At 36.6% G+C, this 12776-nt stretch overlaps 1 protein-coding gene across 1 annotated transcript; it reads right to left on the bottom strand.

Annotated features, from left to right (window-relative positions):
* Positions 1–6670: 6670 nt before the first annotated feature.
* LOC113278872 (uncharacterized mitochondrial protein AtMg00310-like) lies at positions 6671–7225 on the bottom strand. Its single transcript, XM_026527603.1, has one exon. It carries the CDS (start codon positions 7223–7225, stop codon positions 6671–6673), a length of 555 nt encoding a protein of 184 aa, XP_026383388.1.
* Positions 7226–12776: the final 5551 nt, after the last annotated feature.

The following is a 12776-nucleotide window of genomic DNA, read 5'->3' as shown; positions in this document are numbered from 1 at the left end:
GATTCTACATTCTAAGAGCAAAGATTGATTTTGCAGTATTAATCTTTATTGGTTTTATATACTACAAAAATTGTTATGGGATATGTGTGTTTACATCTGTGAACTATGATTGTCCCATATATGTCAAAAGTTAAGTCTATTGTGTCATTATGCAAATATTGATGGAAAATAGAATGAATCTTTGAATATTCCGCACTATTGATCTTTCCCTGATCCACTTCTATGTGAAAGTACTGTACGGCTCCGTAAGTTTTCTTATGTTGAGCATTTACGATTAAATTAATCATTAAGGTTCCTTTGTGGTTAATTTAATTGAGTTTACTGGATACAAATTCATGTCTCATGTGATTTGTTAATGTCCAAAGAAATCCTTCTTTTCTTGTAAAAGTAAGGTCGCTCTTGTTGTTCTTTCGGGCATGAAATTTTATGGGGGAGAGTTCTTAATCGAGCTTGTGCTTAATTGCCAAATCTTTGTGGGGAGTGCGGTCGTGGAATATTATAGGAGTTATCTTGTATCTTTATTAACTCCTTGATGAATACACTAAGTTTTGCATATGTGAAATCATCGAAACAAAGTTGATATATTCTCTTTTAGTCATGAAGTATCTCTTTGAGAATTTCATTATGATCCCGCTAGTTTTCGTACCTTTGCCAATTTATATTGACAAAAATAGAGAGAATTACTTTGTAGTTCACACTACATATACATATGGTTTACGGATCATTATGTAAGGGGGAGTGGTTTTCATTGTGAGATGAAGTATTGACTAAGGGGGAGTGATACATATCACCGTAGTATTATTGTCAAAGTTGTGATACAATTGAACTTTGATGTTGTGTAATAATACTATGACACTGTATAACAATAATTGAGAACAATTGTTTTCTTATTGTTATGGATACGAGTCTTCAACAACTATGATATTGAGTTGAACACATTTAGAATCACTGGAGTACTTGGAGTGACGAATAATTCAAGGAATGTTGAAGAACCAAGGAAATCAAGCATTTGGATGAGAAGCTACAAAGTTTATTTATTTTGTAATCCATATGTATTGATAGGTTTATCACTAAAATTGACAAAGGGGGAGATTGTTAAAGCACTGCTCGGTCGAACTCGCAAGCGTTGCTATCTCAAGATTGTTTGTCAAGTTTAGTTTTCAAAACTATAAGTCTTGATTTCTAGTCTACTTATATCTATGTCTCGGATTAGGATAAAATGTGTATTTGAGCTTTAGACTTCACGACATTTATCGATTGAAGACGAAGAACTACTAAGGGGATCTTGTGGAACTTCATCAACAAAAGGTATGTAGAGACTTGAACTCATCGATCATTCAGAAGTCCATTCTATTCTATCTCATATTGACACAAAAGTCGTATAACTATATAGGCTTTACATCATACACATTTGATATTTCGAGATGAGTTTAGCTCGCTTATATCTTTATCTAAATATGTGTTGGTAAGATTTTTGCTTTAACCACGTTCATCATTATTCTTGACGAAAATCAAAAGATAATCATGTGAAAATCACCTGGTAACATCTTACATGATTTGTGTGAGACAGTCATTTGATGTAGGCTCAGAATGTTTCATATTGGTCATTCGATCACTTGAAAATTGCTTATAAGATAATAGTTTGTGTGAGACAACTATTGTTGTCTTCTAAGAATGTTTCAATGATTGAAATGGGAGTTAAGAGCTAAACCCATGTCTGTATACATTACGGTTTGTGTACTTAGTGTACGAACTGTTTTGATGGAATTCAGGACCGGAAGTTTCCATACCCGTTTGCAAACTTATTCAACTGTTTAAGTTAGGGTACTTAAGTTTGGATACCCGTTGCAAACTGATTTGACTGTTGAAGTCCATTAACCAAGTTTGCATACCCGATTCGCAAACGATTTCAACTGAACTAGGTCCGGAGCTAAAGTTTGCGTACCCGTTTGCACACTGTCGGCTTGTGACCAATGTCCGGAACTTAAGTTTACGTACCCGTTTGCAAACTTAAGTGGTTCAAGTTCTTAAATCGGTTATGTATGATTTCATACTCATGAACAAATACATTTATAAATTAAGGAATGCAATCTTTGCAAACCGTGGCTAAAATGTTCATGAACCGATTCTTTTGAATCAATCCGATTTTGCTTCAATTGTGTCTTGTATACTTCTATGAGAATATAAAAAATTGAACAACTCTATGAGTAACACAATTAGATTCATTTTATTATCAATTGATCTAGAAGTGTTAAGATGAACAAGGTTAAGAGAAAAGTGTTCATATGGCTATCTTCGGTTAATTGTTATTGAGTCAACTCAATATACACGTTTAGGTACGGTTACCCATATCTAAATGAAGGTATATTTCATTTGTGTGTAACAAGCTAAACACCATCTAACGGTGGAAAGATATTAGATTGAATCTTAAATCAGGTTTCATCTAACGGTGAATATTGAATGCTTTGTTACCAAGGTAACATTGATTGCAAACCCTGATTTGAAGACTATATAAGGGAGAACTCTAGCAACTGGGAAACCTAATCCCCACACCTCCTGTGTGACACTAGTTGCGACTAGAGTCGATTCTCCTTTAACCTAGGTTTTTCCTAAAACCATTATAGGTTAACGATTTAAAGACTTCATTGGGATTCTGAAGCCAGACCCAACTATTTTCTCTGTAGTTGCATGTTCCGATCTTACGTTGTTCTATCGTATTGAGTACTATCTTCTCTAAGATTTGCTCGAGATTTATCTCCGATAGGTAAGATATAAAAAGTAATCACAAAGCTCTTTGTAACATTCTTTGTGATTCCACGATAACTTGTTCTACTACCATATAGTTAAGTTATTGTGAGGTGATTGATATTTCTAGGTTGTTCTTCGGGAATATAAGTCTTGTATATCAATTGGTTCATGTTCACCTTGATTTATCAAAAGACGGAACAAAAACTTCGTAGGTATTTCTATGGGAGACAGATTTATCTATTCTAATAGACTTTTCTGTATGACACAAATTTGTTTATCAAGTCTTCGACTTTGGGTCATAACAACTCTTAGTTGTGGGTGAGATCAGCTAAGGAAATCAAGTGCGTAGAGTCCTGCTGGGATTCAGAGGCGTAAGGAACGCGACTGTACCTTAATCAGTGTGAGATTGGTTATGGTTCAACTACATTCTAATACGAAGTTAATTTATAGTAGGTAAGAGTCTGTAGCGGCTTAATACAGTGTGGTCTTCAAATTTGGATTAGGTCCCGGGGTTTTTCTGCATTTGCGGTTTCCTCGTTAACAAAACTTCTGGTGTCTGTGTTATTTCTTTTCCACATTATATTTTCTATATAATTGAAATATCACAGGTTGTGCGTAGTTCAATCAATTAGTAAATCTAACCTTTGGTTGTTGATTGAAATTAATTGACGCTTGGATATTGGTCTTTGGTACCATCCAAGTTATTTCTCATATTGATCCGGCTCATAGATTCCTATATGTTTGATTGCAGATTGATTTGAGAAATTGAGATATAACTCTTGGATATATTTTCCTTGATTGAGCCTGACTGTCTAGTTGATTCTCTTAGAATTATATTGGAATTTTTCCATACAGATTGCCTAAACGAAATATTGGGTGTGGTTGTTAGAACCCCGTTTTTTTAGCATTGATGGTTATGAAGCTGATGGTGATGGGTGGTGTTGTTAGTGGATATGGTGGTGCTGGTATATATTGATGGTGGATATGGTAATGGTGGTTGGTGATGGTGGTGGTGGCGGCAATAACGGTGTTGCTGGTTGGTGTTGGTAGGATGGTGGTAGTGATGTTTTTTGTCATGTTACCGTTGATTAGTAATGGTGTTACTGGTTGGTGGTGATTGGTGGTGGATAGTGACATCTTTGGGGGTTTTGTGTTATTTTTTTTATTTGGAGTTTCTGTGTTACTTTTGTTTTGTTGGGTTTTTTGTGGATGGGTAGTGAAACCTTTGGGGTTAACTCACGGCCCGGTCTATTTAATCAATTAGTTTAAGAATTTTGTATTCTGGCCCAGTTTTTTTTTTTTTTGAAAAACCACCTCAAAGGGCCTTTTATTAAACAATAAAAATTATGAATCGTACAAATTTTTGGTTGATAACCTAGCAATCAGCTGGGCGCCAACACCCATTTGAATGACCACACCTATCCTATGAAAAAGAAAACTGCCACGACCATTAGAAGCATCATGATTAGCTAGGCAGTTCTTAAGTCTCTTCAAGAAAACAACAGTATCCTCTTCAAGCTCGCCTAAAGTAGTGAATGTCAAAACACCCAAACCATATCCATGAGTAGTGCATATATCCAAATATTTGTTATGTTTACGCAAAATGGATTTGGATATAGCCTGCCTTGGCATAAAAGTACCACTCGCACCGGTTGTAAAGGGTGAAACGCCAGTGACATCTAGACATACATCCTTGCCATCATCCCAGCCATAAACAAGAATATTTGCATGTTTCGATGCAACACCATTTGAAAGAAAGCCCAAGGACACTCCTTTTTTAGCATAAGCACCAACTTTGTGACATATATCTGCAAAAACATCTCGAACTAGGTCAGGGCGATACTTGAGCCCAACCTCACTAGCGCAATGTAACGCATGATCACCAAATACATTCATCTCCCGTTTACAACAAGAACACAAACTTCCTTCCATAAAAAGAGGGATACCAAGCCTATAACACAAAACAACTCTAAACTATCTCGGCCCAAGATATTGGTGAAGCTCACTAATGGGAATTTCCAAAAGATAATCATGTGCGTGTTTAATCTTGTTACACTGCCACAAAGTAGAACCTCTAACAGACATGCTGAATTGGCTAGGAATTTGCTTTTTTATAGCATCAAAGAATGTAACTGCCAGGTGTGCATGGATTAGGGGGCAGTATCATCAATGTTATAAGAAGAGGGCAAACCACAAACCTGTATATAAGTCCGGAGAGCTTGCTTATTATTTTTTTTGAAGCAGGAGAGCTTGCTGGTAAGTGTGACTGTTGTTTCCAACAGTAGGGTATAAACCATGGGTCGGGATCCTGTAACAAAGGGTTTTGACAAAACCTTTTAACAAAAATTAGTATCCATCGGATTTTATATATCTAATGGTTCATTATGGATGATGTGGCTGTCGAACTAATATTATTACTTGTTTGGTTGCATACAAAAATCAAAAGAAAAACAATATCCAGAAGTACGAGATATTTTTTCTTTTTCATGTCTAGGATACACTATAAATCCAGTTTGGATGAATTTTTAATTTTATTCTTGTCTGTAAATGTTACTGGCAATATACGTATTGATCCATCATCCATTCATGATTCATTATACTGTGAATCCAGTTTGAGTGAATATTTTTGTGCCGTCGGTATATGATAGATATAATTGATCCATCATCCATTGACGATTCTTAAACAGGATCTTGCCATATCATGTTAAAGATCGATGTTGTCTCGGGAAAGACATAATTTCCAGTGGGAAACTTTGACATCTATTGATATGGCGAGAATCAAAGATAATTTTGATGGTTGTGAACGTGATTCACTGATTCTTAACCAGCACATAGTTTCAAATCCATGATTTTAATTCACATGAAAAGACTATGAGCTGCAGTCTATTACATTCCATGTTTCAGCATGTAATGCTGCAACAATGAAATTTGGTGGATATTGTATCCAGTTCCTACTAATTTGAAAAGAACGAGAGTGTTTTTCCAGCTTATTTGCTGGTTTATTTAATTTCCTACTAATAAAATTCCAAGTCCAAGTTGGATGCTTGCTTAGAAAACCAATAATGTCTAGAATAAGAGCCTGGGATTCCCATCTGACTTTTTGATAGTCTCCATTTGCTGCAACTACCACATTCTGTGCGTCGAGCTCGAAACGTACGTGATGCAAGTTGAGTTTATCTGCCCATCGTATGGCATGCGGCAATCCTTATATCTTTGCATGTTCCGCGTCTAACTGTCCACGTTCATAGATGCAACTCCCTCGTTCAAATGCACCTGTAAAATTCCGTAGTATTAGTCCAATGCCACTATGAGTTTCAGAATCAGACTTCTTGAAAGATGCATCACAACAGATAGAGTAAAAAGGTGCACTAGGTGGTGACCAGATGGCAGGTAAAATAGTGGTTAAACTATTGATGCTTTCCAAGCAATTTCGTTTAATCATTCCTTTCCCTGTAATATTGTTTAGATGATGTATAGTATTTATTACTTCCACCGGATTGGGTTTCTTTCCATCAAAGACACTTCTACAACGTTTTTTCCAAATTTCTCAGCAAGCATTTTCCATCTTTACTATCCAGTCTCTATCTAGTTTTGCCATATAATTAGTGAACCAACTTCTGATCCATTGAGCTACATCTTGGTTTGCATCTTCCATACTTATTCTTTCACCCGGAATTGATGTCCAGACAACTCGAGAAAAAGCACAATCCCATATAATATGTTTAGTTGTTTTAATTCTTTGTTGACACATGCCACAAACTTCCCGGCTATATTAGTTTTTATCTCCACCAGTTTCCTGTAAGCAGACTTCACTGTGAACTGCTCATTGCGAGTAAGTGTCCAGATTAGTCTGTCTTGAGTGTGATGAGGAATTTTCATTCGCATGATTTTGAGGATATCTGCAGGTGAGAAAAGTTGTTGTTCAACTGATTTTCCAGGTATTTGTATCTTTATCAATAAGATCACTTACAGTGTTGTAGGATACTGCCAAATTAAATTCTTCTATTGTGCTAGGCGGCTCTTGTTCTCCGGTTATCCAATTATCTTTCCACGTTAAAATATTTTTTCCATCTCCTAGTAACCAGAATTTGTATTTATGCACAAAACCTATTTCCCCATGAATGCTTTGCCATGCCCAAGTGGTGTTCTTTTTGTTTTTTGAATGTAGAACTGAAGTATCCGAAAAATTATTCTCCTTTAAAGCTTTTGCCCAAAGTTGTTGAGAGCTGTGACATAATCTCAATACAGATTTTGCTAATAGAGATTTATTGAAACATTCTAGATCACGAAAACCCAAGCCACCATTTTCTTTGTAAGTATTAACTCGATCCCATGAAATGAAGTAAACACCCTTCTTCTCTTGCTTATTCCACCAAAAATTCTGTTGTACAACATCCATTTCCTTTATCATTTTCTTTGGGATTTTGAAAACTCCCATTTGGTGTGATGGAATGGCATTAAGAACATGCTTTACCATTACAGATCTGCCTGATTGTGTTAGAAACTTACCATTCCATCTTAGTAATCTAGTCTTCATTCCTTCCACCAATGGAGAAAGAAGTTGTCCTTTTTCTGTTGAGAAATAATGGAATTCCCAGGTACTTTTCTTCAAGTGACATCTTTTTCATTTTTAGTCTTCTCGGTAAAATTCTGCAATGCCTTGAGTGTAAATGCTTTGAGAAGAAAACTGCAGATTTTTGAAAGTTGATTTGCTGCCCTGAATCCAAACCAAAATCATTGATAAGTTGTAGCAGATTATCCGCATTGTGGAGATATGTCTTCACAAATAACAGGCAATCGTATGCAAAGAGTAAATGCGAAATTGGAGGTGCATTTTTTGCAATTCTGATACCATGTATTTTCTTTTCAGCTTCAGCTCTGGCTAATGACCTTGTAAACATTTCCATGGTAAGTAAAAATAGGTAAGGTGATAATGGGTCACCTTGCCTTATCCCCCGACTAGGTTTGAACGCTTTACATGGTGACCCATTGAGAAGTATCTGTATCTCTGTTATGCTGACACATTCCTGTATTAGATTACAAAAATGATCTGCAAAACCAAAACCCTCCATGATTTTGCGCAGGAAAGACCATTCTACACGATCGAGCGCCTTGGACATATCAAGTTTTAGAGCCATGAAACCTTTCTTCGCCTTCTTCCTTTTCATACAATGAATCAGCTCATGCGCAAGTGTAATGTTATCTTCAATTTGTATCCCAGGTGCGTAAGCTGCCTGCATCGGTGAGATCAAACTTTCCATCAAAGGTTTTAATCTCAGTGCCATTATTTTGGTAATGAGCTTGTATGTTGTGTTACACAGTGCTATTGTCCTGTAGTCTCCTGGTGATTGAGGCAGCTGAACTTTTGGTATCAAGCAGAGATTGGTTATATTCATTTTCCGGAGCATTCTCCCACTTGAAAAGAAACTTTGAATCATCTGAACTACATTTTCCTTCGTTGTGCTCCATTGTGATTGAAAATGTCGGGTGGGAAGCCATCTGGACCCGGTGTTTTCCAAGGATGCATGCTTTTTAAGGCTGCACAGATTTCCTCTTCTTGTGGTATGCTCGTAAGAGCAGCATTCTTTGCTTCAATGATACATTTTGGAAGAAGACTGAACATATCTTCATTATTCTCTGGATTTGTTGTGCTCATGATATTTGTGAAGTGTAATGTAAGAAGTTCTTCTAGATTCTCCCTGCCTGAGCACCAGCGACCATTTGGTTTAAGCAGAGACTCAATGCGATTCCTTGATTTCCTCCTATTTGTTTGCTGGTGGAAATATTTGGTGTTCTGATCTATCTCATGAAACATGAGATTTCTTGACTGCTGCCTGTAAAATTCCTCTTCTCGTGCGTGCCATTCATTAATGTCATTCTCTACCTTTCTGATTTGAGAAGTAGTGTCTTCACTTGTTGGTAACTGCTGCATAAAGGTTAATTCATCTTGTAGGATTTTAACTTTATCATGATGTTACCAAAATGATCCTTGTTCCAATTAGAAAGGTCTCTCCTAGTTGAAACTAATTTTTTATCCAATCTAAAAGCAGCTGATCCTCTCACAGTGGTGGACCAAGAAGCATTGATTTGGTCCTTGCAAGAATTGTCTCTCAGCCAGCATTCAAAGAACTTCCAGTTTCCACTCTTAACAATCTCAGTGGGATAAAAATCCAAGAAAATAGGGAATGGTCTGAACCTAAAATTGGTAAATGTTTTAGGACAATATCAGGAAAGGTTACTAATCATTATGGGTTTATGATGGCTCTATCCAGCCTAGACTTGATTCTACCAGTACCATTCTTACCACTAGTCCAAGTGTATGGACTACCATGAAAACCTAGATCAGATAAACAAATGTCATTGATCATCTGAACTATATGAGGAGTTTTTGAAGAAGAACCAGAGCTATTAGCTCTTTCATCAGGGTGCATGGTTATGTTTAAGTCACCTATGAGGATCCAAGGGGCACCAATATTATAAGTATCACAGATAGTTTTAATGAACTCTCATTGGTTTTCTTTTCTTGTGGATATGGAGAACCATATACACAAGATAGGAGCCACTGAGGTTTAGCAGGGTCTGCTTTAACAAGACAATGGAACATGTTATTATCCTTATAAACAATATCTAGTTGAAAGCATCCTTCCACAAGAGGCATATACCTCTAGATCTGCCTATAGAGGGAACATAAGAGTAGTTAGGAAACCCTAGAGGTCTGACACGCTGAAGAATTTTGTCAAAGTCGATTTTTGTTTCTTGTAAAAAAATTATATCTGGGTGGAGTCTTTTATTGATGTCAGAGAGATAATGTTTAGTGTCTTTAGCAGCATAACCATTGCAATTCCATGATATAATACACATGTTGGAATGAAAATAAAGATAAATAATAAAAACAGTTTCTGCAAGGGAAGTATAAAAGCGTGGAGTAATAAAACCGTACAAAGTAACTTGTTGAAAAAGTTTTGAATGTACCTGCGTGGTTTGATCCTGACTGTGATCTGTGGTTTCAGCAGTGTTGGCTCCTGGTCCATTAGCTTCCATCATTGAGTTATTGTGATTTTCCAAGACAGTAGTATTTGTGTTATCACTAGTACTAGGAGGTTGAACATGTATATTGTGAGGGTTCATGAGAGGTTCATTTTTTAGTTCAGAGTTTCTCATCCTTTTGCTTTGTCTTGATTCTTCTTCATTTCCAAATACTTCCAAAAGTAACATTTCATCTTTGTCCATAGTTTCTCCATCATTCCTTCATAGACATTTGCTTCATTCCTCAGATATTCTTCATATTCTTCCCTGTATCCAGGTACAAGAGATGAGAAGTATGCATGCATTTGCTGTCATCATGATCAATGACAAAACACTTTGGGCAGATCTTTTTTGGCTACAATTCCCAGTGATACTGGATCCAAACTTTTCCTTTAGTGGTTGTATTCCACCATCCACCTCTATGTAAAGGAGCTTTAAGGCTCATTTCCACTCTTGCTTTGACTGTATTTCCATGCCTTGGTCTGCAGTCAGGAGGACTTGTAAATACTTTCTTTCCCATAAAACCTATTGCTTCATCCACCACCAAGCTGTTAAGATGTTACAACCTTAAGTATTTAAACTATATGGTAAAAACTTGATGTGTAAACTTATACTCAGTTATCGGAACTCCATTGGTATATTTTTGAACAACAAAGAGTGCTTCTCCTATAATTCATGGCCCATTCCTTATGACTTCATCTCTTTCCTCTTCTGAGTTCAGGCGAACCAGAACGAGGTTTTGACCCATGACTCGGATCTGCTTATTCATATAGCTCCTCTACAATGAGTTGATCTCCTCCCTGATGGTTCTCATATCTATTTTTTATTTCCACATTAGCTTCCCCAGAACACCAAAGAGCCATTCTTCTGCAGCTTGATTAACCACTTGTTGTGAGCCCACAGTTCTTCTTGTCGTTTGTAAATCAATGTTAGCCCTTCTGAATTGCCTTGATAGTTGATTGATATTGTTATTGCTGGTCGAAGATATTTTGAGGTTTTCTTTGAAAGTATTAAACAAAGGTAAAGGGAGTTTAGGGTCATGAGACCAAATAACAGTATTTATAACTGCTTTCCTTAAATGAGTATAGCCTTTCTTTTGGAGATAATTATCGATCCAAAAAATCAGTAAGAGATCTTGACGCATTAATTGACCGGAGGTTTTGCTTAACAAGAAATAGTTATTCTGGAGGATAATATATCTCCAAGAAAGGTACGAACTTAATTCTCGGCAACATATACAGATTTGTTTGGGGGGCAATTTTTGAATTTGAAAATTTGAGAGGTATTGGTTGACTAATTTCTGAGTTGAGTTGCAGATGAAAATGGGTTTTCTAGAACTGCCTATTGGGTTTTGATCTAAAGTTGCTCTTATATTGATACTACTGAGCAATACCATCACAGAGATGATGGTTAGCACCACTGCTTTAAGCTTTAATTTTTTAAACACCACTGTCATTGGACCAAAAGCATTCCACATACTGAATATAAAGCACCACTGGATCCCACAGAAAGTCAGGAGACCTGCAAAAGTTAGAACTCCATTAGAAGATCTTAAGATAAGAGAGGAAAATCAAAAGAGAGTATATATGAATCACTTAAAGAACACTAGCATAAATGGGTTTTTATAGTTTTGAAAAAACCATTATAATGGTACCACAACCATTAATGGAAGTCGAGATTAGAACATAGACAGAGAGAAAACTGATCAAGTATGAAAACTTAAGATACGAATCTAATGAAAACGAAGTTAAAAGAGAAATCAAATCATGGATCTAAGAAAATCGGATGTTAAAACCATAGAGAAAAAAATCGCATGAGAGAGAAGGTCATGAATTTCAATCTAATATCGCTTACATCTTTATAATAGGAATTAATTAGTACTCCCTCCGTCCCACTATAAGTGATGTTAGAGCATAGCTCGGTCGACCTCGCATGCGTTGCCATATCAAGCATGTTTGTCAATGTTAGTGATCAAAACTATGAGTCTTGATTTCTAGTCTATTATAGATAAGTCTCGGACTAGGATAGAAAAGTGTAGTTGAGCTCAAGGACTTCATGGCGATTCATCATACAACGACGAAGATCTAATCAAGGAACCGTGGAACTTCATCAACAAAAAGGTATGTGGAGACTTGAACTTATCTATCACTCAAAAGTCTATCTATTCTATATCCTACTTCTTATGAGACAAAAATTCGTATGCTATATAGACTGGACCATACACATTTGACATTTTGAGCTGAGTATTCACTACCTATCGTATGCTATATATACTGGATCATACACATTCTCGAAATCGTGTGTTGGTAAAGCGTTTTGCTTAGATCAAGTTTATCTTCACCTAGTGACGAAAGTCATGAAAAGTTTCAGTTACTTTGAGAATTGCTCTGACGTGAAACGGTCTGTGAATAACGGCTATATAACGTCCTCTGAGAATGTCTTAATGATTGGAATGAGAGTTTAGATTACATAACCATGTATTCCTTAATCCTAAGTTTTTGAACTTTGTTGATTGAGAGAAAACGGAGGAATTGGCTTTGCCAAGTCCGCGAACCCAGTTTGCAAACTCGGTCCGCATATTGTCGGAAGTTCTTGTACCGAGAATTTCTGCTGGGATTCCAAATTCTTTCGTGAAGTTCAAGTCCGCAAACTCAGTCCGCGAACCTAGTCCGCGAACTGGCGGAAGTCTCTTTGCCGAGATTTTCTGCTGAGTTTGGAAAACTCTGCCGGTTGCCTTAAGTCCGCGAACTTGTTTGTGAGCATAAGTGGTTATGATCTAAAGATGTGCTCTGAACATGAAACTTAAATTACTAAGGAATGCTTTATGCAAACCGTGGCTATAAAGTTCATGAGACGATTCAATCGAATCGAATCAAATCATCTTTGTTTCAATTGTATCTTGTGTAGTTACATAAGAGCTCATAGCAATTGAACAACTCTCTAACTAGTTCATTTGAGTCAATTGAACTAGCTATGGTGAAGAAGAACTAGGTTGATATGAA

This window comes from Papaver somniferum, chromosome 5 (genome assembly GCF_003573695.1).
Source record: "Papaver somniferum cultivar HN1 chromosome 5, ASM357369v1, whole genome shotgun sequence".
NCBI classification, from domain to species: domain Eukaryota; kingdom Viridiplantae; phylum Streptophyta; class Magnoliopsida; order Ranunculales; family Papaveraceae; genus Papaver; species Papaver somniferum.
This window is presented reverse-complemented; position numbering and strand designations above follow the sequence as displayed.

What these genes read in the sequence shown, in the direction of transcription:
- LOC113278872 (XM_026527603.1), bottom strand. Translation starts at nt 7,225, where the DNA reads ATGGTAAAGCATGTTCTTAATGCCATTCCATCACACCAAATGGGAGTT.